This window comes from Ambystoma mexicanum, chromosome 12, assembly GCF_040938575.1.
Source record: "Ambystoma mexicanum isolate Mex_15411 chromosome 12, UKY_AmexF1_1, whole genome shotgun sequence".
Lineage (NCBI taxonomy): Eukaryota > Metazoa > Chordata > Amphibia > Caudata > Ambystomatidae > Ambystoma > Ambystoma mexicanum.
Genome location: NC_090936.1, coordinates 1,066,322,080 through 1,066,348,520, shown reverse-complemented (window position 1 = coordinate 1,066,348,520; position 26,441 = coordinate 1,066,322,080). Strand labels below are relative to the sequence as shown.

Genomic DNA, 26,441 nt, shown 5'->3' with positions numbered 1-26,441 from the left:
TCTGCTTCAGTTTCCATCTTTCAGTGCATTTAATTCTGTTTCAGCCTCGCCACCTGCATGGGCCCCCCTTATCTTGACCTTCATGAGGCAGGCTGGTATGCTCTGAAGTTTGTGTCTTGTTAGCTGACGCTCTCCTCCCTTTCTCTGGTTGACCTCGATTTCCTAGGCATGAGCCGCTCTTTGTTGAGTTTCGATTCCTTTCTGTCCCCTGGCTTGGGCTTGGAAATGAAACCCGACCGGTTAGGCCTTGGCCGCCTGGGTATATTTCTGCTTTTACAAAATGGAGTCGCACTTGTAAAATGTGCCTTATTGAGGTAGATATATGGTTGGCACTTGAATTGCAAGCAGTATCGATTTCTTAGCATCTTGCGTTTCAAGCCTATTTACACACGTTTAACAGGTCGGTTGCTTCCATCTTGTCTGGTAGCAACGTTTCCTCACGTTTTAACATCGTCTCTTCTCTGTGTCCATTATATTTATTTTCGTAGTTACTCGCACAGGCGTGCTATCTTCGATAGCTGCTTTTGTTCATTCATGAGTCTGTTCAGGCCCTTGAGTCATTTCCTCTGGCCTTCCATTAGGGCTGTTTGGGTCTCTTCATGGACCGTCTGTAGGTACTCTTCCTTTCGTATCAGTGGCTGGTACGGCTGTCTGATTGGGTACCGTGCTGCCCAGGGTTGTCTGGTTATGGGTGCTTCAACAGGTAATGATCTTCTGATGTATACTGGACAGAGTCCCAGTGCAGCTCTTTGTTGGTTCATTTGCTCCTCATACGTCACATACCTTGGCGAGTACACTCCTGGTACCTCAAAATGAGGGGAAGGGGTGCAGGCCATGTCTGGGACCTCCTCTACACTCCCCCCTCTGGTCGGTTCATCGACCACTTCTGCAAACTCTTCTGCATTTATTTCTTTTGATTCTTCGGTGTCATGTTCATCGTCTTCAGGGCTTGTACATGATAGTGTGAATGTGTGAGCATTTGGAGTCCATATTTTTACCACTCCTTTCAAACTCCCTGCTGTTTTCACATGTTCATCTTTGTTCCATGTCATTAGCTGGCATTGTCCGTTTGGGCTGCAGTAGATCCATTTTCCTTCATACCTTCTTCGCATATTTGCTGGTCTTCACAAAGTCTCTTATTTCTTCATCAGTCAGGTCTCTGGGCTTCCACCCTGGCTCGACATCAATCATTATTTTCATCCCTATGGCTTTCTTTGCAGTTTTCTGGCACTGTGTAATGATTATATTGATAACACAGAATCCTAGCAATACCATTGCTAGTAGAGCTCCCAGAAACTTGAATATATCTGCTATCCATTGTGGGACCCACGAGAATAGGTCTCCAAACCAGCTGTCATCATCCGCTTCATCACTTTCATCGATCATCTGGTTTTTCAGGTTTGTCAACATGCTTATGGCCTCTGTTAGGGTTCCGTTTTCTTCATCGTGTGATGGTACAAATGTGCAACATGATTCTCCGATTTTTGCACAAACACCTCCATCCATTGCAGTGATCATGTCAAGCACATTTCTGTTTCGGAGGGTCATCAGTCTGATTGCTCTCAGCTCTTCTTTGATTGCGTTGAATCCTTTTATAGTGGTATTGATGGTCTGCAATAACTCCCATCTGGTTATCTGCAACCATTTAGCATTCACTCCAACTTGGATGTGGGGCAGGAGTAGTGTTGTGAATACTGTTGAGGTGAGGCTGAACAGCCTGCGTTCGTACGGGATTGCATGGAATGCCTCTTCTGACTTGGGAGAAAAGTAATTTTCCCTCTACATCCTGGATACCAGTTCCACAGATCTCCTTCTTCTTAGATGAACATCTGCTTTCGGGAAACTGTCCAACTTCAGGTCATTCTTAGGGATCACTAGCGCGGGAATGTGGACGTTCGCTAGTGTGCATATGCCTACCCAGTTTTTCGGCAGCCTTATGTATGCCTTGGATCCACACGCCAAGTAATAGTCCATAATAATTGCGGTTCCTTATGTCGTTCCTGGAGCTTCAAAGATTTGTCCGCAGTTTTGATTCTCTCCCATCTTCCTTGTGCCATTGTTTCTGAAGCATAGTTTCGGGCTCTCCAGTGGCACTATCTGCAGGGGTCCCCCTCTATCTTTGACCCATGTTAGTAACTTTACTAGCTTTGGCCATAGGGGTTTGCACAGTTTTTGAGAGTTTTCTATTGCTTCTTTGCAGGCTCCAAGGACCATCCAAGCTCGGCAGATCACTACTCCTTCTTCCCATCCATTTGGGGAAACCACTGTTCCCCAGATCTGCATTTGGCTTCTGTTCTTCCAGATTTGTGTCTCTTTTTTACAGTTTTTCTGTGAATGTTCAGTCTCGGGTTTGTCACCCATCGTGTCCCTGATCCTTTGACGTCAGGATTCTCGTATCAGACCACGTGATTCCTGGTGTGCGCCCTGTTTCTTGTTCTAATGTTCTGGACGTAGCCATCTTCGTCTGGGTAGTCCTTTTCGGTGGCCCATATCAGTGAAGCGTCTCTTCCCATAAATTGTCCTCTGTTGTTGCATATTGCTACGTGTGACATACAGTGTGCTGTAGGGACATCAATTTCTACAGCCACGAAGATCTTGGATTTTCCCATGCTGTATGGTAGGAGAGCACAGACGAAGCATTCTCCTTCCGACCGCCTTCGTTCTACTTCCTTCATGTGCTGGTACCATATGTTGTTTCCGAGCTGGGCTGTGCTGTCCAGGAAATCATTAAGTTCATTGTTATCTTCGTGCGGGCTTCTCTTGATTCTCAGCGTTCTTCTGTAGTTTGCTATGACTATTTCTCTAAATGCGTCTGTGCTGCTTTTCCTCTCTGGGTGTCTCAGTGGAGCAGGCTGCCTTGACTGCATCACTGTGGTAGGAGAAGGTTTTGTGTTTCCTTTCCTTCCCTTTTTGTATGTTGTCATAGACTTCCTCTAACCGCCATTGGCTCCCCAAACTCCCAACGCGTGGTCGTGTTGTAGGCCTGAGGCTTGTTCCTTGCGTTGGAGCAGGTGTGCTTGCTGTTATAGTCTCTATAGTCCTGTCTTTCAGCTCCTCGTGCAGTTTCTTTGCTCTGACTATGAAGGGGAACAGATAGTCTATCAGCATTTGTGTTTTCTCTGTGAATTCCTTTGTGGCTACTTCTGTTTTTTGAGGGATTTTGCTATGCCCTCTCTCTCTGGTATTTCACTTGGCTCCTCTTGGGTACTTCAACGGTTTTCTGGAACTGATTGTCCGGCAGGCAGTCTCCCCCTCTCTGCTGCCTTCGTTGGAGGCTCTGTAGCCATTGCCACTTGCCCGTGTCTGTGTGCATCCTGTGTGTGGGTGCGTGCAGTGGTCAGTGCAGCGTTTTCATTCATTCCGTGCTGACCCTGTCTCCAGCTTTTCTCTTCATTTGTGACCTCAAATGTGTCTAAATTACTGCTAATTACATTTAATTTTAGTCTGTTACTTTTATCATCAGGTTTTCTTGGGACTGGAATGACTATATAGGGTCTGGGTGCTTTCGTAGGCCCCAGACGTTCATTATCTGGTGGGTGCACTGAGATTGGGACACTTCCTGCACCAATAAAGAATGCAGTTCTGATTGTTATTGACAGAAAAACAATAATAATAACTATACATATACACATAATTGTTCGGAAAGACAATTTGCAGCATTTTCTTCCAGGGTAGTGGGGGCGCCCTTCTGTTGGGGGTAAAACCAAGTTACTGTTCTGGGCCCCCATTTCGAATGAGTTCATAGTCAGTTATTTATTCCTTCTCTTGCTCTGGTCTCGTAGTTCGAGAGTTCATTACTATTCAAGTGACGAGTGCTTCTCCAAATGTCCCCCCTCATGTGAGTGACGACGGTAGTCTCTGGGTACTAGGTACAGTTCCTGTGCTAGACTATGGAAAAGGGTTAGGCTAACAACTTTAACACATCACACTCATTCTGCATCTCTATGATAGACAAAATCCCAGTGCGCTCCTCTAATTTGCCTTGGCCCTGAGGACATGCTGGAATCTGTTCAATGTGAAGGGCTGAACAGATGGAATTGCTGTAAATCACACAAAAATAAAACGTCGTAAAAATAAAAACAAAAATAAAAATAAAAGTGAACGGATGAAAAAATAGGAAAAATGAGAAAAAAGAAGAAAAAGGAAAATAAGCTGGTGAAGTTCTTGGGTCTGCTCCTTTCGCTCGGTCTCTCGGCGACAAGTTGAAGAACAGTGTCTCTCTCCTCGATCTGCTCCACGGCGGAAAGATGACGAAAAGGATAATAAGAAAAATAGAAGCAAAAATAAAAATAAACTAGGAACAAGATGTCGTAATACTCGTTTCTGCGCTTCTTCATCTGTGCTCAGCGGAATAATGAAGAATTGTGTCTTTGTCTCCTTGATCTGTCCCCAGCAGAAAGTCTCTCCTTAGGAATTCTCGCTGGAAGTTGGACAGCTCCACTTGGAGCATTATACCGTGGAGAAGTGTGCCCATGTGTGGGGCGTTGGAAGGTGATGACGTCAACAGCTACAGGCCTTCCTACCATTTCTGGATAGTCTGTGACTAATCTAAACAGGATGTTCTGTGCCAGCCGGGTGTCCTCGGGTGATAGGGACATTTGCCCTGTTTGGCTTTGTCCTGATCATAAGCTTTTCCTTTGATTCACACAGTCTTTGCACCTTCCCGTTGCGTGGATTACCACCAAATTATTTAATTTAGTCCACAGCTGGCTCAGTTGAGCTAGGTTTCTTGGATCTCTGATATAAGTGTGTGCATCAGTTGTTCTCCCGACGAGCCCTGGGCATTTCTCAATTATTTGGAAGAACAAATTAAACGTGAGTTCATCAATGTTTATTGGAGGTGGAAGCATTTGTGTCCCCCTCGTTGTGCTCGGGTAGTTCAGCGAAGGCTTCCGTGATGACAGTCAGCAGTCGCCTGATCAGTTTTTTGTTGGCTGGATCTTCAATAAAGTCGGTGACACCGGCTTCTCTCCCTATGAATGACGGATAGGATAACACCACGAGTTGGAAATAGGTGAGTACATCCCACTTGAGACTTCTGCTGGAATGTACCATAAATTATGTGAACAAAGTCTCAATACTGGTCGCATCAGGATACCGTTGTTGCACTCTGAGAGAATATTTTGTTTACAGACTATCAGAGTCTTGATTCTTTGTACTACTTGGGCATGACGTGCTTTCAAAAGTTCGTTTTATCAACGTTGTTGTGGCTTTGGATGTGCTTCTCTTTACCCTGCAACTGAGATGCACAGAGTGTTCGTTATGTCCTCATCCCCTTTCACTGGTTTGAGAAAATGCCTTGTTTATAAGCCACACTTTAAATCAGTGTTCCTTTTGCCTTTATCATGCTGCTCATGCGTCCTTCTTCCTCGCCTTGGATCTTGTCTACACGTGCTGAGGTTCTTACCCGTTGTCTGTGGTTTCTTCGCAGTTGGATAGAGCAGGAGCGCTCTCCCCTATATACGGTTTAATGTCATTTATGAAGATCCATGCCCTTCTGCCCTGGAGCTTGACGGCAGACGGGGTGCAGTCCTCTACGATGAAGGGGCCATTAAATCTTGGCTCATCCCACCTCTTCTGGGTAAAGTTCCTTATAAGTACTCTGTCGCCAGGGAAGACGAGGGGCGCATGTATACCTTGCGCGGAGTCTGCTTCAGCACTTCCTGATGTGTTTCGTGCTGTGCTGTCCCCTTTTCGCCATCGCTGCAGTTGGCCTGAAATGACAGAGCCGCTGGATGTCATACAGTTAAGGTACTCCTACATCTCTGTTCCCAGAACCTCTCTAGTTGGCTGGGCATTACATATAGCTCTATCTCGGGGGACCCCTCATCCTTCTGCCTGTAACTATCTTGTGTGGTGTAAGATGATGGTCGGAGCCGGGTTGGTTCCGAAGTGCATACAATGGCAGTGGTAGACAGTGCAGCCATCCCTTTCTTAATGTGAGCTTCAACTTGGCTATCCTCTCCTTTAACATGCCGTTGAGCCACTCACATATCCCATTCCCCTCCGGATGATACGCCGACGAGAACTTGTGCTTTATACCAAGCAACAAGCTGATCTGTTTGAACACTACATTAACAAAGTGAGCCCCGTTATCTGATCTCATTACTTTGCACACCCCCATCTAGGGAACACTTCCCTCACTAGGAATTTGGCAGCACAGGTAGCATCTGGGTGTGTACAGGGACCTGCTTCTATCCATCTAGAGAATGGACACACCACCACAATTGAATACCTGTACCCGTTGCACACTTGAATCATGTCGACATAGTCGATATGCAAGTGCTGGCATGGCCCATTCGGCCGGGGGATAACTCCTCTCACTACTTTTAATGTGTGCCCAGCGGTGAACTGTTGGCAGATAATGCAGTTCACCATGAAAAATGCAACATGCTCTGCTAAATTCGGTGTGAACCAGTCTTCTGCAAGTGTTGCAGCAAGGTTTTCTTTTGTCATATGTATAGGGTAGTGTAACTGCTCCAATGCTATCTTCAGTAGGGCGACAGGCATTACCGGTTTACCAGTGCTGTCCTGCCTCCACAAACCGTCAGAGGGGTTTAAGGAACACCCTCGACGCTTCCACAAATATTTCTCTTCCTGAGGTGCCTCCCCTTGGAGTTCCATTAGCTGAGTCTGCCCCATGTTACTATAGGCCTCTGGTGTGGCTTGCGCTACCATCATCCTCTCATGGGTACATGCCACCTCCACGTCCATGATTGTTTCAGTTTTGCATGCCATGCGCTTGGCTTCCGTGTCCGCTTCATGGTTTCCATGTGACACGAAATCTGCCCCCTTGGTGTGGGCGGTGCATTTCACGACTGCTATGCCCACTGGGAGCTGTAGTGCTTTTATCAACCTGTCCAGTAAGGCTGCGTGTTGCACTGGTGTGCCATCCGCTCGGAGGTAGCCCCTCCTCTTCCAGCACGCAAGACCTGCAATAACTGTGGATGTCACATAGACGGAGTCACTGTACATAGTTACTTCCTGATCACCATGATTCTCAATGGTGAGTATCAGCACCAACAGTTCGGCAGCTTGCGCAGAATAGTGAGAGGGTATTCGCGCACTGACGAGTACTTGGAACTCTCCATTCGCTATGTGTTTTACTATGGCCACGCCTGTATATCTTTGTCCGTCTTCTTGATTGATTCTTGAAGAACCGTCAATGAACACAATTTCGCCACCTGCCAAGGCATTTTCCTTTACCCTGGGGATTTCATCATAGAATTACTCATAATTCGCACAGTCATGTATAGGTTCTCCTTCTGCGTCTGGCTCAGCTATGAATGTAGCAGGGTTCACAGCTTTACATTGAACTATTTTGATCAATGGGTTGGAGATAATCACCTCATAGGCAGATGCTCTCTGTGATGTCAGCATGCCCTTTGGCTTCTCTAGTATGGCGAATAACGAGTGCTCGACGTACAATGTCATGGAGCACCCCATCACAATAGATGATGCCTTCTCAATGGCGAATGCGGCAGCAGCTAGAGTTTGTTCGCATGGGAAGTGGCCCCTCATGACCGGGTCCAGACTCCTGCTGTAATATGCTAGGGGCTTGTACCCCAGCGAGGTTCGCTGCGCAAGCACTGCCGTCATAAAATTACCATCAGAGTGTGAGAATAGGTAGAATTCCTCTGCATAATTAGGAGTCCCGAGAACTGGGCCCTTACAAATTGCCCCCTTAAGTTCTGCAAACCCCTTCTCCATTGCCTCTGTCCATTCAATTTCTCCTTTTGTTGCCTGGGCTTTCTTCTAAGCCTGAAGCAGGGGCTTGGTATACAAGCTGTAGTCGAAAACCCATGCTCTGACATAATTGCACAGGCCTAAGAAGCTTTGCATTTGTTTTATCGTGAGTGGTTTAGCCGTGTTCATGATAGCTTCAGCCCTTTCTGGGGTTACCTTTTTTCCCTTCGTGTGAGATTAGCTGGCCTATGTACAGCACCTCTCGCTGACAGTATTGTAACTTTTCCTTATCAACTTTGTATCCTTTCTCAGCCAGGATTGTCAGTAGCTGGACAGAGTCGCGCCTGCATTGTTCCTCAGTGGTGCTGCAGATCAGAATGTCATCCACATACTGCAAAACAACACTGTCTACTGAAATATTGTTTAGGTCCATCTGCAAGACTCTGTTGAAAATGGATGGAGACTCAAAGTACCCCTGTGGCAACCTCGTGCTTTTCAGTTGCATTTGTCTGAAAGTAAATTACGTCAGATCTTGAGAGTCATGGTGCAACGGGATTGAGAAAAATGCATTTTTCAGGTCAATCACCATGAAATATTTTGCCTCATTTGGTATGTTGCACAGAATTTTGGATGGATTAGGGACTAGAGGGAATTCGGCTTCAACTATATCATTTAATTCTTGTAAATCTTGGATTAAACGCCAAGACCCTCCCTTTGATTTCTTGACAGGGTAAATAAACGTGTTGCAAGGTGATTCTGACGTCACTAGGATGCCCTGCTCCATCATGGCGGAAATTGTTTTTGCGATCCCCTCATCTGCCTCTCTGGACATGGGATATTGTCGTGCTCGTGGTAAAATTGCTCCTGGTTTCAGTTTAATTTTTACTTCACCTGCCCCTTTCAGGAGGTCTACGTCACAGGGCCCTGTAGTCCATACCGCAGCAAGCACTTGGACCATGTCGTCATCAAAGTATTCTGGACGTATCAGCGCCAACATCATTCTCTGTGGCACCTCCCGTTTGATCATTTTGACCCAAAATGTGAGACTTACTTCCACCCTCGGCTCTTCCAGATCAGGGTGTTCTTCGAACAGATCGTCATCGGTGACGTCAGTCACTCGATACCCTTCTTCAATGGCGATAATAGCACACTATTGTCTGCCTTCGTCGTCATATCCTTCTACTAATACCACTTTCCTTCGCACTGCGGCTGATTGTATCATTAAGGGAAATACTTGTCCCTCCTCTTCGTGCATAGGTTTTCTGGCTCTGAATAAAAACTCATCAGGTGTTCTCATAGTTCTATCTGCGAGGCCTGGCAATCCCGCCATGAGTACCCGCACCCCATATGCGAAGACTTCTGGCTCTAATGGTATAGCTCTCATGGCTATACGTCCAGAGTATGCTCTGATCATTTCGCAAACACATTTGAATAATGCATTCCTGGAGTGGAGTACACTATACCGTTCTCGGTAAACAAGATTGTCATATTCAACTTAGTCATTAAGTCCCAACCCAGGATGTTTACTGGGGTCTGACGTGAGTATAATAAGAGTACATTCATTCCGCGCTCTCCCACAGAGACTGGGAGTGCGTCTGTAAAGGGAACTCTACTGTGAGCTCCTGTGAAACTCTGAGTATCTATGGTCTCGCCGGACAAGGAAAACTTGCCTTCTCGTATGCACGAGCAAGTTGCACCCATGTCAACTAAGAAGGAATATTCTTTACCCCCTATGACGACATTCACCCTAGGTTCCCTATTAGGGTCTGGTGTCACTGATAGGATAGAATACATCAGAGTTCCCTGTGAGCTGTCCTATTTCATATATAAATTCGGCCCACTGTATACTTGTTGATTTCCCCCAGCCCCAGGGATGACTCCCCCTCCGGAGCTAGTGCCCTGTGACATTTGCGGCGGTGCCTGCTTGGATTGTCCCTGCGGTACGTTCCCCATGTGCGGGAGTTGAACCACTTGCTGTGCACCTTGCTGCAGGCCTGGTGCCTACTGCTGCACTGTGTGATTTTGTGCAGTGCCCTGCTGCGGGACGGCAGGCTGATTCACCATGCCTTTCCCCATCCCTTGGCTATTTTGCCACATGCCTTGGCTTCTGCACACACGCGCCACATGTCCTGACATTCCACACAGCCAACACACTGGTGGTGGAAGGGCCATCTGTCCATCTGAAATAGCTGGACCGCCCATCTGTGCGTTCTGAAAGCCATTTTGATTATTCTGAAAGCCTCCCTGGTTATTTCGAAACCCTCCCTGATTACTCTGCCATCCTCTTCCTCCAAAACCCCTTCCCCTTGGGTAAAATCCTGCACTGCCTTGGTTATCCTGTGCTCGGTTAGTCACCTGCTGTGCGTGTGGTTCAGCTGGGCTTGTCAGCATGGCTTCCTCGAGAGCATACTTTGAGAGTTTCTTTTGCACCAGCTTTGCCTCCTCACCCTTACGGGTTTCTTCCTTTTTCCGATTCTTTTCTTGCAGTAGTCTACAGTAATGTGCAATTGTCAACTGTATTTCGGCCCATGGATTTGCTTCTACTCCTACCAATTTTTTTAGCTGCTTCTGCACCGGTTCAGGCAACCCTTGGCATAATATGTGGTAGAATACAGGTATAGATTTCGTCCAAGACTCATGTGTTTCGAGCACCCACGCGTCTTGAAAATTCTGGATATAGATCAACGGATCCTTTGACTCTTTCATTTTCCGAGTCATTATAGCCCCCATATCAGAAGTGTCTGGATATAGTGTTCGCAGCGCTTTCCACACTGCTGCCCTACAGTTATTAAATGGCACTCCGTCATGGGAGGTGTTAGTTAGGGTTACCCTAGGATAGCCTGCCCGTTTCCATACATCATCTGCTCTTTCACCAAGTATGGCAATTAGGAGGTCCTCAATGTCCCCTACAGCTAAGGTGACACCCCCCGTCATTTTCTCTAACTCATGTATCCACTTTCCGGCTCCCGATGTCAGCATTGGAAGCTTATTTTTAAGGTTCTCTCGGTCCATGTGTGGCCATGGAATATATTGTGGTCTTGCTCACCCCTTTTCTAGCAACGGGATTGGAATGCGCAGTCTTCCTTTTCCTTCCTCATAGCTCCTCTATCTACCGCTGGGGTGGCATTCCAGCCTTACCATCTTCCTGGCAATGCCCTTAATCTGTCTGTAATGGTAGGTGCTCCCGCCCCCCTCTGACCGTGGGGTGTTCCTTCATGTCGGCCGGACTGCACGGCAGACTTCGGTGTCCTACTTGTGGACTCGCTAGCGTCTGACCATTTTACCCCTGGGGACCGTTTTTTGCACCATCTCCCTTCTTCATGTGCCTCGTCCTCCGTTTCCCTACCAGAGTCGGTTTCTGAATGATCCCAGTCTACGCAACTCCTTGCACCCTCTTCGTTCTGCCTGATCTCGAGCCTGTCTAGGAACAGTCCCCTGCTCCCACTACTTCAGGTGACATCCTCAGTGTCATATAGCTGAGTGCTCTCTAAGCGCTCATCTTCCCTTCCCCCATCGGATATCTGCTCTAGCCCCATCTCATCGTATATTTTAGCAATTGTTTCCCCGATGCTTCTGTTGTCAAAGTCATCTTCAATATTTGTCCCACTTATACCTTGCACCGAGTCGTGTGCAGGAAATAATTCTTCTATGTCTTCCCTTTCTACAACAGGATTGGGTTTTTTAACTTCCCGCTCCAGAAATTCAAGATCCCGTGCCCTCTGTATGCACTTACATTCCATTTCCTCATTTACTTCCTTGTGCTTCCTCTCTTCTTCTCTAGACTTATCTACTTCTCGCATTCTTTCGTTTCTACGTTCCTTTGCCCTTCTGATTGCCTCCTATTCTCGTCTCTTCGCTCTCTTCTCACGTAACCTTTGCTCTTCTTCCATCCTTTGCTTAGTCTGTCTGTACCGGTCGTAGGCTACCTCTTGTCTGCGATCGAGCTGTTTCTCTTGCTCTTCGTGATATAGTTGTTCTCGCCTTAGTCTATCTTTCTTTCTTGTCCTTTCATCCCTTGCTTCCATCTCTTTCTCTCTCTCTTTCTTTTGTGTCTCATCAGACCTTTTCCTTGGCCTCAAATCACTTCCTTTTCCATCCAACTTCAGTAATATATGACCTCCCATCCATTCGTCTTTCGCGAATGCTATCTCATCAACTCTACCTTCATTTCCTTTATGTTTATGTCCCTCTTTCTCCTTATCTGGAGGTGCACAACTCCTTGCCCAATCTTTTGCTTCATCTTCGCTTCTCTCTTTGTCCCTTGAGACCGCGGAGGCAATATTGTTTTCCTGTTCCTTTCCCTTATTATCGTCACTACTGTACGCAGGCGACTCATATGCGGGGTTGCTATACCCCGTGGCTGCCTTAAGTTCTCTTAGTGGGTAAAGCCCCTCTGTTTTACTCCCTTTAATGACTGGCTCAGGCGCGGCTGGCGGCGCAGTAGGCATCTCACCCCCCTCCGTACATACATTTAGTATCCAGTCTGTGGGTGGTTCTTCCACCTTCTTTTCTTCAAACATCTTCCACAATTCTAGAACAGCAAGACGTTTCTCTAGCTTCTTGCCTGTATATGTGGTGTGTAGGAAGGTCATCATATGCTGTAAAACAGCCTTAGAAAGGGACCCATTCTGTGGCCAAGGCATGAACATTTTGTGGGCGGTACCCTTAACCCACTCTGTGCTATACTTCTTGAGTTTTGGTGCATGCTTAGGTAGTTGCACGCACAGATGCGCAAGTGGGGTGACCTCCTCCATTTTTGATTACACCACCAACAATGTTTATACAGTATTTTATCCTTCCAATAGTTTGAGCAAGCACCAAATACACAAGCTCCGATCCAAGCTTGTCCCGCCAAAATTTTACTGTCAATTAGCTCAAAACCATCAATTCAATGGCAATTCCCTCTTAGTTACAGAATCGCGTAAAGCCAAAATGCATTTTAAACAATCATTAATACAATTATTTTACATTTGACATACAACAAGACACGTATTACAGACACTTGACAGACTAGACAAACACCAGCTGGTCATACGTATACCTGCCTTTTAATCAATACCCCATCATGGGATTTAAACAAACTTCCTTGATGACGTCTTTAAACGTTACTGTAGCCTAATTGTCCCACCACTGTGGGCTCTGAGTTCACGTTTCTTCTGACTGCTGTATTAAAGCGCAGGAAAAAGACGAATCCTTACGTTTTTATCTCAGGTGCCCCCCTGGTAATCCTTATGTTTTTATCTCAGGTGCCCCCCTGGTAATCCTTATGTTTTTATCTCAGGTGCCCACCCTGGTAATCCTTACATTTTTATCTCAGGTGCCCCCCGGTATCCCTTGTTTTTCTCTCGGGTGTCCCCCCGGTACCTCTTGTTTTTCTCTCGGGTGTCCCCCCGGTATCTCTAATGCTCGAGCCATTACCCCCTATATATATATATATACACAGTCTTCTCTACTTCTGCCTATTTCATTTTTTCTCCGCCACCCACCGTTACCTTTCCCTTACTGGCTGTAATGCCTAGGACATTTGCCACTCACTCACCGATCGCATCTTTTCCTCTCACGAACTTCGGGATCACCGCCCCTTCCTCTTCCAGCTTTTTAAGGTTTATTCGTCCAATTGGCTGCCCATGGGAATGAGAAGGGTTATGCTTGGAAAGGCGGGTTCCTTCAGATGCACTGCAGATTTTTTATGGACTTACTCTATCATTGTCCACGGGGTGCTTCTCAGTCTACTCAGCCGGAATGGCGAAAGGACTCGTGATATTGCCAAAGGCCCGGAGTTACTTTGTGCCGTTGGTCTAAGGTGTCTTAGTATTGTATAATCAATAATAAATGGCTGAAACCATCCTCACGCTACCAAGTGTTCAGGAGGAGAGGAATTCACTGACGGGCCCATAGGTCAGCGCTCACCCTCTAGAACTTGTAAGACAAGATAGCTGCACCATGTGAGGACAGGGGGTGCAGGATTCACTTACTCCAACATGACCCAATAATGAGTAAGTTGGCAAAGGGAAGTCTGTTTAATGACAAGTACATCAAACAGAGAAACAAATGGAAATCAGCAGCATTGCGATCACCTGTCTCGCTCCGACTTCCTCGAACTTCAGTCAAACAGTCATTGTTATAGGCAAAACTCGTCATCACTGACGTCTAATTCTATGAAAAATCATCATGCAATATAATTGGTTAGGAAAGGTAACTTAAGTATAGGTGCTATATCTGTATATGATAATAGGGCATGCGGATTGGATAACTCTTATCGGGTGATGGACGTCACTACAACTACGACGTCCTATTGGTTACAGTATCTATAGGACCCTAGATTACATGGTCCATTGTGATTGGGCAGGTTACGCCCTAGACATAAATCCCCATTTTAATTAGCGGGATGCAGAATGACACCCATGTGCCTGGTGTCCCAAGTTTTACCCTGCCTCCCTTCCATCAATCAGTGTTTTAGGGCGATGTGTCAATTAGTTGGCTAAGGATGGCATCAAAACTGTAGTCTCTTATCGGGAAAAGTTAAGGCATGCTCGGGTCCTGGATGACATCAGGTGGTGGTACTTCGTCGCGCCTGGCTGGTCCCGTGTTAGTTCACCATGAATCTGCTTCAGTTTCCAGCTTTTAGTGCATTTAATTCTGTTTCAGCCTCGCCACCTTATCTTGACCTTCATGAGGCAGTCTGGTATGCTCTGAAGTTTGAGTCTTGTTAGCTGACGCTCTCCTCCCTTTCTCTGGTTGACCTCGATTTCCTAGGCATGAGCCGCTCTTTGTTGAGTTTCGATTCCGCTCTGTCCCCTGGCTTGGGCTTGGATATGAAACCCGACCAGTTAGGCCTTGGCCGCCTGGGTATATTTCTGCTTTTACAAAATGGGGTTGCACTTGTATAATGTTCCTTATTGAGGTAGATATATGGTTGGCGCTTGCCGCTCTATCTTCTACTAAGCATTACAAGCAGTATCGATTTCTTAGCATCTTGCGTTTCAAGCCTATTTACACACGTTTAACAGGTCGGTTGCTTCCATCTTGTCTCGTAGCAACGTTTCCTCACGTTTTAACATCGTCTCTTCTCTGTGTCCATTATATTTACTTTTAGTTACTCGCACTGGCGTGCTATCTTCGATAGCTGCTTTTGTTCATTCACGTGTCTGTTCAGGCCCTTGAGTCTTTTCCTCTGGCCTTCCATTAGGGCTCTTTGGGTCTCTTCATGGACCGTCTGTAGGTACTCTTCTTTTCGTATCAGCGGCTGGTACGGCTGTCTGATATGGTACCGTGCTGTCCAGGGTTGTCTTGTTATGGGCGCTTCAACAGGTATGGATCTTCTGATGTATACTGGGCAGAGTCCCACTGCAGCTCTTTGTTGGTTCATTTGCTCCTCATACGTCACATACCTTGGCAAGTACACTCCTGGTACCTCGAAATGAGGGGAAGGGGTGCAGGACATGTCTGGGACCTCCTCTACACTATATTAGTATCCATAAAACGACATACTCACTTGCGTCAGCTATACAGTGGTTTAAAGTTGGTCTACTCTTCAAAGTGCTTACATTTTACAGAAGGCAGTATATTATCCAGTGTGCCCTGCGCTATTCAATGAAGGTGGCTACTGTGCAGATGTGTGCACACCACTACTCCTAGGAAATGGCGGACTAAGTTTCTAGTACCCCTTGAAGCGTTTGGGGTGTCTGAAGACAACCCTACCTTCACATCCCTCTTCCTCATCCCCTTACTTCCTCTGCAAAGATGTCCCGCCTTCCTGACACCCTTAACCACATGACGTCCTTTTCAAAAAGAAGCCCCACCCCCTGCACACCACCTAAAAATAACATTACATTGTTATTTTGTTTCTGTCCTCACGGACAGTGTGGGGTCCTTCTGGGCTGGTCTTTCACATTAAGAAGTACACCTGATGTTGGAATAGTAAGGGTGGCGAATATGATCTTGCCCTCCTTGCATTGGCGAATGGGGCAGTGGAGTCACAGGGGGGTGAGACACCAGGTAAGTAGACAGGACACTCTCAGACCTCAAGCATGGCCGGTTCTGTGCTGGTGTCCCGGAGGTCGTACTCCTCTGACCCAGATGGGCCATGCTTGGGTGCCACCAGCATGCTCCGGTAGAAGAAAGGACCTGATGACTTCTGGTTGAAGGTTGAGATAAGGTATGGTAACCCCCAGAGTGCTTACTGAGCTTGAGTGACATAACGGTGCCTGATGATATGATATTATATGATAGGTTATTTATAACGCGCTTAATACCCAGAGGTTTCTAAGCGCGGACCCGGGGATGGAACCTGTGTTGCTTTGTGTCATCTTGCTTTCAAGGCGAGCACGTTGCCGCTGAGCTATCCTCACGGGAAGGCCATCCGGTGAGCTGGGTTGCCAGTAGGATAGGCCAACTAGGTGGGTGGTGTGTGCTGATGTACAGGATGGCACAGACAGTCCACCTCCACCATTACAGAAAGTCCCTTGTGGCCGCCCTCAATGGAGAGTTGGAGTGGACTGTAACACTCACGCGGCTCCCTTGCCAGCATTCTCCTAGTAGCATTGTGATGAGTGATGAGCTCCCGGTGCGGGTTCACTGTGGAATGCTAGGGTGTTGAAATGGCCGTCAGGTTGTTGGACAAACTAAAAGAAAACAACACATAGGAACTAGAATCCTCATCCTCCTAACATTTTTCTTCAGAGGATACGGGTACACCTAGAGGGAAGCTGCTGGATCAATATTCTGTTCAACAGATTGCATGAGGTTTAAGGAGAAAACCCTACGGACAGAAGAGGAGGACTCTACATCCAGCAATGTACAGGCCTAGGAAGGGTTACCCTTTGATTCCTGCCATTAAAAAGAAGTTCATGAGGGGTTGGAAGGACTGGGGGACATTGGCTGTCCCTAGTTTAATGGCAATGCTTTAGCCCCTGTTGGAAGACACTAGCCTACCTGTCACCATTCAGATAACCTCCTTAAAGTCAGTTTAATGGGCAGATCTTCCACGTTTGCTAGAGAGGTGACAATATGAGATCCATCTGACCGGAAGGTGGATTCTGCCGTGAAGAAATCCTATGCTGATGCTTATCTGGCTTTGCAGGCAGGGGCTTATACCTCATAGACGGCCAAACCTGTCCTAAATGATATTCAGGCATTATATGATAGGATGGAGGAGGAGGCTGATTGTTCACATCTGATCAACGCGATGCACATCCAAGCAAGTTACCGTCTGGATTGGCCTACGACCATGTTAGAGATGCTTTGTTGCCCATGGTGTCCTCGATTGGAGTTGGGTGGCATGTTTCTGCTTGAGACTGGAAGACACCTAACACAGAGAAGTCAAAGGCATTGCATCTACCCTTCTATGGCTCCATGTTTGTGGTGATGAGCCAGAGTCAGAGGTATCATGCTCACAAACAGGCTCAGCACGCTGGATCACTCCATTGGAAGGCTAAGTCTCGGTGAGGGTGAGCCAGGCAGTATCTTACCTCCCAGTCTTGCTACCGTCTAGAGGGCTTCCAGTGTTCAAGGGCAAATGTAGAGGTCCACAAGCCCCACAAAAAAACCATGAAGCGCCTGTGTTCAGAAGTCAGCCTTCCTGACTATGCCGCACTCCCTCAAGTAGGGAGCAACCTGTTGCATTGCAATCATCATAGGGAACCAGTATTCCCACCCCCTGCGTGTTGCAGATTCTCTCCTATGTATACAGGATAGAGGGATCCCAGAAAGTGTCTCTGGCTGGGGAGATCCAATATCTATGTGCCAAGGAAGCTATGATTAAAGTCCCACCCTACGATAGGGGGCTGCATTGTTAATCTATCAACTTTTTGGTTCCCAAAGCACTGTGAGGTTTTCGCTTGCTCATCAGGCACATGGAGTCAATCCGGTGGTTCAGATGAGAGGATTCCTTTCAAGATGGAGACCTTGCAGTGCATTATGCCTGTCATCTCAAAAGGTGATTTGCTGGCTTTTCTGTACCTCTTGAGGCCTACCTGCACATGCCTATTCATCCTTCTTGCTGGCAATTTCTGAAATTTGATATAAAACAGGAGCATTTTCCATTCAAGGTTCTCCCGTTTGGGCTTTGTTCAGGTTCCAGCAATTCACCAAGGTGTTGACTACATTGGTGTGGAAAAGGGTCCAGGAAGGAAACTTCAGTTATCCTTATTTGGATGGCTGGTTAATTCAGGGGACCTCTCATTCAGACACTGAGAAAAGTGTCCTCGGAATATGCGTGCTTCTAAGGTCCCATGGTTTCCTGACCAACCTGAAAAAGTCTCCAATGACTTAGATCAGAGGTTGCAGTGCATGGACACTTTCTTTATTTCACACAGACAGCAGCTGCGTCCACCTTCCAGATGGCAGGTCTCTCTCCATCCAGAAGGAAACTTGGAAATTGTCATCTCCCACAGTCTCATGCCCAATTCTGGTTGACGTTCCAGGGGCTGATGACAACTACAGTGTTTGTGACCTCATGGGCTAGCTTACATCTTTGGCCTTTGCTGTCTCACCTTCCCACACACTGGGCTCCCCAATCCACAGACTTTGGAGCTGAGGAAGCTACGCCCCCATTCCTTGGCAAAGAAATTGGGGTGATGGTTCTTGAGGAAGAATCTCTTGAGGATTGTTCCTCTAGATCCCACTCCCCAAGCAGTGATCACCATGGACGCCAGTGGGAGAGGTTAGGGCGCAGTGTTGGACCAGATCATAGCTCAAGGCTGCTTGTTATGGTGGGAGGTGTCTCCCTCTTCAACAGCAGGTAAGTGGAGGTATTAAAGAGGGGCCTCCTTGAATTCAAAGTAGAGGTTCAGGGTTACTGGGTCTTGGCCAGGATGGACGACACCAGAGACCTGCTGTACATGCATCAACAGGGCAGTACAGTGACTAGCACATTGAGCAAAATAGACGGCTCTCTCCGGGAGCTTGGGCAAAAGCTAAACTCTACTCTATCAGAGCAGTACATGAATGGGGAGTAAGGAACTGCCTCACAGATGCCTTGAGCTATTCTTTTCCACCACCAGCAGAGTGGAGACTGGCGATGGGGTTGTTCCTCTCTCTGTGTCAGAGGTTGGGTGTGTCCAGGGTGGCTATGTTTGCCTCAGCCAAGACTGCATTCCTGTCCATATTTTTCTTGAGGTCTTCTGGACAGGTGTAATGGAGGGTGTATGATTTGACCTTTCTATGGCCGAGGGCTTTAGTCTTTGCTTTCCCCCAATTTCCCTAACCGCCAGCGTTCTGAAGGTCAGGGAAAGTGACGCTTGGTTGATTTTGGTGGTTCCCTGAAGGCTCAGAGGTGGTGGTTTGATCAATTGGTTTGGATGTTAATTTCCCCTCCCCATCTGTTCTCGAATCCCATCCACCCACCCCAGGTTTTGCCTGCAGATGGCTCTCCGCTAACTAACAAATGGCACTGTATGACTCGGCTATTGTAGTGAAGGCATGAGACAGCTCGGGAGTCAGGGCATAGCTTCCTCTTCTGTTCAGGGTTCTCTCCATCTTTCTACCCTTAAACCCTATGACCAGCATTGTCTTTGTCTCTTGGTGTAGGGGAAGGCGGGTCCTCATGCAGGAATGTGGGGTGTTTGAGGGTTCTTTCGCAATTTCTGCAGGAAGGTTTTGATCTGTGACTGGCACACTCTTTCCACAGGCCCTAATGGGTGGCTATTAGGGCTTTTCAGAACCCAAGGTGCAGGGGATTTGGTGCTGCTGCCCCGATCAAAGCCCATCCTCTAAAGAGTTTTCTGTTGCTTGCCCAGTGGTAAGGGGTCTGACTCCAGCCTGTCATGGCCCTTTAGTACTTTGGGTCCTCCAACATCCACCATTTGAGCTCCTTGGCTTGGTTGGCTTTGACGTTTCTTAAGATCACGACCAACTTTTTGGTGTATGGTTTTGTCTAGGCACATTGGATAACTGGGCCCAATCCTTTGCTATTCACCCTTCCATGTGGTCTCCACCGATGCTATTACTTTGAGACATGACCCTTCCCTGTGCCCGATAGTGGGCTCAGCCTTTAATTTAGCTGATGACATTGTGATTTCCTCTCCTTGGACCTGCCAGAGGGGTAGACCCGTGAAGTGGCTCATTTGGATGTCAGGAGTGTCCTTCTTACATAGCCAGCAAGGACAGCTGATTTTCGATCCTTGTCCGATTTGTTATGTTCGTGTCTTTGGGTAGGGGTACGGAGGCTTACCCTAAGTCGCTGGCTCAAGTAAACTTTCACCATGGCTTGTTCATTGAGTTGGTCTCAGTGACCCCCACCCAGGGACATGAGTAGATTCACCTGGTAATAGGTGGTCTCTGGGGTGGAGGTTCACAGAGCTTCCATAGTGGGCCTTTGTAGGACGGTGACATGGGCCTCGCATCTCTCATTCATGAGACACTATTGTTTGATCTTGCCCGGACAGGAAAAACAGTTGTTTACCTGCTCTGGCTTTGAGTTCTGTTTCTTGTTAATCTGATCATGGGTAATAAGGGGTTATGGCATACACTGCAATACCGTATTCTTTGGGTTCTTTATGCGCCTACATGTGTCAATCACTGGCATGTTTCATAGAGCACGTACTTGGAGGAGAAAGAGGAGCATGAAGGTAATACCTGGATTAGTTACTGCTAATCTTCATTACTCCTTGTCTAACTCTTCGTTGTCCTGGTGCTTAGTCCCCCCCCCCACCCCCTCCTTCGCTGGGCAGAGTCAAAGCCTATATCTTGGTATTCTAGGAAGTGGGATGGTGAGCCTTGCCCTTTGGGGGTTTGAAGGGGTTGGGATTCATTTTGAAAAGGACATTAAGTGGTAGAATAAGTACTGGGATGAGGAAGGATAGGACTAGGAGTAATGGAGATTGCTGGTAAGTAATCTAGGCATTCTTGCCTATCCTAGGCACTGAAAGTGTGCATCATTTTGCTCTTTCAGTGTATGTGACTGATTAACAGTGTGGCAATAAGGGGAAGGTTACTTTAGTAAACAGGGGCTTTGCAATTCCCAGGCTTTGCTGAGAAGCATCCCACCCAACCTGTGACTGCCACTGACTGCAGTGCATACCCATCTAGAGGTGGAGTGCTTGAATCTAATCACTAGGTTTTATCACTATATGAACACAATTGATGCAGCCATAGCATATCAATATTAGGAGCACCTTTCTATGATTAAACCCCACTAGGTCTCATGCCCCTTTTGGTGATGCAGAATTGAGGGGAAAAGATGGCCCCATATCTTGGAACTTCAATTTTCCAGGCATGGAATTTGATTTGTTTTTAAAACGAATGCATTCTGAACTGCTAGTGTTGGATAACTTCAATTAAATAAAAGTGACTTAAGCATCTGATATCAACGATGTAGAATACAGAAGTCCAGGACTGGAGACATTGGGCCTCATTACGACCCTGCTGGTCCGGAAAGAACGGTGGTGGTAAAACCGTCACCACCGCTCTTTCCGGAATGGCTGATTAAGAGTCCTGCAGGGGGGAGGTGTCACCCCCACCAGGTCTGACCTGGCGGGTTTAACACCACCCGCATGCAGGTGGACATGGAAACACCGGCTCCGTCATAGACGGAACCAGTGTTTCCATTGTCCCCATCCCCATGGAGTCCTATGCGACTCCATGGGAATGGGGATTTACAGAATTCCGCCTCCGGATTTACCGGGTCACCAGGGTTGTAATGCCCCGGTGATTCCGGCAATCACGGAAGCGGAATGGTATTTCAGGTCCGGCGGCAGCCTGCTGGTTTTTCTGGCATGTCTACCGCCGGACTCGTAATGAGGCCCATTGTGTCCCAGTGACCTGGAGTGTACTGGTCAATCTGCACGGAATGCATTTTGGTGTAGGCAGCTCACGTCCATGCGGGGAGGCGTAGGGGGTGGTAGGGAGGTGAGTTCTGATGGGCATGAAGTGTCCAACATCTAATGCATGTCATCTGTCTCTTTTCAGTGGCTTCCAGCGCTGTGCAGAGCCTCAGAGCCACGGCCGTCACCATCAGCACTGCAGTTATCGTGTGGAATGAAGTCCCGGGTGCCACGGGCTACCGGCTGGCGTGGGGTCCAACCCCAGGTATTGTTTCCCAAGCATGCATCCTCAAACCCAAAACACATCGTTTGATTTATGATTTATTCCTTTAGAGGAAAATAGTATTAAAAAGGAATGCAAAAAATTGGATTCATTAAAATATAGTTGCCCTGACCTGCCCTGAAGTCACAAAGCCCAGCTGGGTGGCATTGGTATCGGTGCCAAGACACTCGCTTTTACATTTGCACTCATCCGAACCCAGTGCCTTCTATAAAAAGTTGATGGTGGATCGTGGCACAGACTGCAATACATCTTATTTATATATTTATTTTCTGATTGGGTCCGACTCTCATTTTTATCTCTTAATGGAAAACACTGAAACCGTTTTTTTTATCAATTTATTTAGACAATGGGCCTTATTATGAGTCCGGCTATAGCCATGCCGGTAAATCCCGGCACGGATGCCGCTGGAGTCATAAATTTACTGGCACCCGGCAATGGGGACTTACCAGGGCATTCCAGCCCTGGCAGACCCGGTAAATCCCCATTGCCGGGTAGCGGTTATTATTACTCCCCATTCCCATTTGAGTCCCTTTGGACTCAATGGGAATGGGGAGGCCGGATGCACCGGCACCATTCATGAAGGGTGCCGGTGCATCTGTCGAGGTCTGCACGCGGGTGCCGGTCCTCCCGCCAGGTCAGACCTGGCGGGCTGAAAGGCACCCACTCGCAGTTTTCCGGTCCACGAACAACAGTACCGGCAATCTTACCGGTACCATTGTTACCGGACCGGCAACCTTGTAATGAGTCCCAATGTCTTTCTTCACAGGGACGAAGAAATATAAGTCTTTCAATAACACATTTTACATTGTCATGAGAAGTCTAGACCATTCACGACAAAATAAGGTTTCTAGTGGTGTGACATGAGCATGTCACGTTTTTTTTAGATATAATATTTTTTGCAATGTCTTGGGGAAAACTGCATGGATGTCAGTTGATGCAGTGTTGGTATAACGTTCATTCATAGGCTTTATAAAGTTGATGCTATGTGTGACGAATGCCAGGGTATTGTCCCATGGGGGGAACTCCTTCCCATGAGGTCCGGGAGGTGAGGCCACTACCCAAGAGCCCCTAGTCGTGGTACTCAGTGGGAATATCTCATGGGGAGGGAAACCCTCCATGGGCACAGAGACGACTATCCTGGGAGAACATGGTATGCACACCTCCAGCTCTGTCCCCTCACTCCTGTCCTGGCTGCAGAATCGGAAGTCTCGGAGCTACGGAGTGCGAGGCCACATGATCAGAGCAAGAGACACCTAGGCCTTTCTCCCTCTATTCAGGATTCTTAAATTTAGGTGGGATTTCACCTGCTATAATAAGCACTGTCACCGTATTTAAAATTGCTTTGTGAATCATAGGCCTTTCTCCCTCTATTCCAGGATTCTTCTCTCCCTTCTAACCTGTGCATGATGTTAGCTCCATAAGTCTGAGTGTTGGCATCCTGTCACACTGCTCAACGTCCTGCCTCTCACTCCCAGCTTGCCGACTCTAGCATCCCCGTCCAGTACCTCCACCTCTCTCCTTCTCACCTACTCTATGGTGCTCTCTGTCTCTCCTATCTTCTCTAACTGCTTCTCTATTGACTATCCTGCCCTCCTCACCAAATCTGGTAGGAAGAAGTTTAAAAAGGACATCCTGGTCTCCAACCCAGGCCTCCCTATCGCCGAAACCTACACCAGTGCCTCCTCTAAGGAAACTCTCACCGACATCCTCTTTGTCGTTCCTTCACCAGAACAATGGGCCCTTCATATTGTCTCTGTGCTCTCTCCTTTCTCCTCTTCTTCCATTAATGGTGGCACCCGTTGGGACGCCCTTCTGGTCTCCTTCCATTCTTCTTAGGTCATCATTAATATTTACTTGAATGGGACCGTCTTGGTCCAAGGCCCTCAGGCCAACCTTCACCTCTTTGATCGAAGCTTTCCGCGCCTCATCAATTTCCTTTCTTCTCCTGCTGTCCCCTCCTCCCTTTCTGTGGCTACCTCGCCTCCATCTTCTGCATCCAGCATAGCTACCTTGCCTTCATCTTCCCTCTCTGCCCCCTCTCGGGCTCCTTCTACACCTCCGAAGGACGTACCTCTGATCTGTACCCCTCCTCGGAAGTCCTTCAAGGATGGCAACCTTCTCCATATTGCCACTCTAAACTCTCCCTCTGCTGTCAAACACTCCTCTGATATCTGCCGCCTCCTGGAAGAACTTGACCTCGATGTCCTCGGTCTCACCGAGACATGGTTCACGGCCAGTTCTGTCACTAGCTTTGACACACTCCTACCAAACAGCTACAAGATCTTCTCTGCGCCTAGGCCCAAACGCTCTGGAGGGGGTGTAGCCCTGATCTTTCCCGAGTGGATTCCTGCCTCTGTCACTCCCATGCAGGCCTATTCCTCCTTTGAATGCCTCGTCTGCAGGCTCTCTCTCTCCGCTAGCGATTTCCTTACTGTGGTTACTATCTATTGGCCACCTGGTCAGATATCCTCCTTCCTCTCTGAGTGGGTGGACATCTCCTCCTTACTCCTGGCCTCAACCACTGAACTCCTCCTTCTTGGAGACTTCAACATCCACTTGGATGCCTCCTGTCCTACCTCTGGACTCTTTTGCGACCTTTGTGACCTTTGCGACTCTCTCTCCCTATTCTCCCCTCTGGCCCAATTTATTCTGCAGGACACGCTCTGGATGTCATGATCTACTCAGACCTTCCCCTCTCTGTCCCTCTCTCCACTCCTTTCTCCTGGAGTTATCACTTTCTCCTCTCCTCCCACCTCACCCTCCCTACCCCCCAGGCCAAGCCACCTCCAGCACTGCCACCCACCTTCTCGGTCATCCGACCCATGAAGCGCGTGTCAGTTGAGTCTTTCGCCGCCACCTTCTCACCTCCTCCTTCTCCTATGGCTGACTCTCACCCTGACACAGCCCTCTCCATGTTCCACTCTGCTATATGTGATACTCTTGATATCCTTGCCCCTGTCATGAGAATCTGCCTGAAGCCCAAAGCCAAGTGCAACTCATGGTACGACTTGGACCTCATCACCCTAAAACGCAAGTGCAGGGTGGCCGAGAGGAAACGGCGTGCTTCGTGTACATCCTCTGACAAACTGGCCTGCCGCCTGCTCCAAAGACAATACCGGCTCTCTGTCCTAACCAAGAAGAGAGCCCATATCCAAGGCCGTGTCTCTGCGGCATCAAACAACTCGGCTGAACTCTTTAAAATCTGCAAGGTACTGGCCAATCCTGCCGTAGTCTCTACCTCCCCTATGCCCTCCCAGGCCCTCTGTACGGCACTGGCTTCTCACTTCATCTCTAAAACTCAGGACATCCTGTCCTCTCTCTCCTCCTATCCCCCACCACTCTGCACTCCCTGCTCCTCCTCTGGCCTCTCTTCAGCCACCTCACCTCCCTCCTTCTCTGCCTTTCCCCTGTTCTCCGCAGACGAGGTTTCTAGACAAGTCCGATCTATGAAAGTCTCGTCGAAACAGGTTCACCCCTGTTCCTCCAAAACTATCAAGGACCACATTGACTCCCTGGCTCCTGCCCTCACTGATTTCTGCAATCACTCCTTCACCACTGGAGTCTTCCCACCCCTTTGAAGCACTCCCTTGTGCACCCTCTTCTTAAGAAACCCTCTTCTTAAGAAACCCTCTGCCGACCCCTCCTGCCTGGCTAACTATCGCCCAATCTCCATCACCCCCTTCCTAGGCAAGCTCCTGGAGAAACTGGCCATCTCCCAGCTCAATCTCCACACTGAATCTGTTGGTTGTCTTCATGACCATCAGTCTGGCTTTAGAGCTGCCAGAAGCACGGAAACTGCTCTCCTGAACATCCGTGAAGACCTGCTCTCCAACCTTGACTCTAACACCCTGTGTGTTCTCATCTTACTTGATCTCTCCTCTGCCTTTGACACTGTCAAACATGCCATCCTGCTCAACCGTCTCCGTGATAACCTGGGTATCACTGGTCAGGCTCTGGCGTGGCTGACTTCTTTCTTCTCCGACCGACCCTCCCAGGTCCAACTTGGGTCTTTCCTTTCCGATATCTTTGTCTCTACCTGTGGTGTCCCCAGGGATCTAACCTCTCTCCCTGGCTGTTCAACCAATACCTGGCACTCCTTGCCCACCGCATTGCCGCTCTCTGCCCCAACTTTCAGTGCTATGCGGATGATACTCAGCTCATTTTCAGGCTACCCTCTGCCTCCTCCTCTCCTTCCCTCATCTCTGACTGTCTGTCTGCCATCCAGGAGTGGTGTGCCGCCAATGACCTCTGCCTTAATGCCAGTAAGACTGAGATTCTACTCATCGGCACACCCACTCCCTCCTTCCCTGCAGCTCTCTGGCCGGCCTCTCTTGGTCCTCTTCCTGCTCCCACCTGCAAGGCTAAAAACCTTGGGGCCATCTTCGACTCCACACTCTCCTTCTCTCCTCACATCTCTGATGTCTCTAAGAAGTCACACTACCAGCTGCACCTCCTCAGAGGTATTCTTCCTTTCCTCTCCTTCCCCCAGAAGCTCACTGTCTCCAGAGCCCTGGTTCTCTCTAGGCTGGACTATTGTAACAGCCTCTATCTAAATCTGCCTGCCTCTACTCTCCGCTCTCTGCAACTTATCCAGAACAGGACTGCAAGACTTGTCCTTGGCCTCAAGCCCAGGGATCGTATCTCTCCAGGACTGAAATCTCTGCACTGGCTCCCAGTGGCTGCGAGGATTAAGTTCACAACCCTCTGCA

General features: G+C 48.1%; 1 protein-coding gene across 1 annotated transcript in view; it reads left to right on the top strand.

Annotated features, from left to right (window-relative positions):
- Positions 1-26,441, top strand: part of LOC138514720 (collagen alpha-1(VII) chain-like) — a 1,453,166-nt gene that overhangs the window by 354,526 nt on the left and 1,072,199 nt on the right. The window contains exon 13 of the mRNA XM_069630120.1: positions 21,595-21,714. Within this exon, the coding sequence (XP_069486221.1) occupies positions 21,595-21,714 (120 nt within the window). The remainder of the gene's footprint in view (positions 1-21,594; positions 21,715-26,441) is intronic.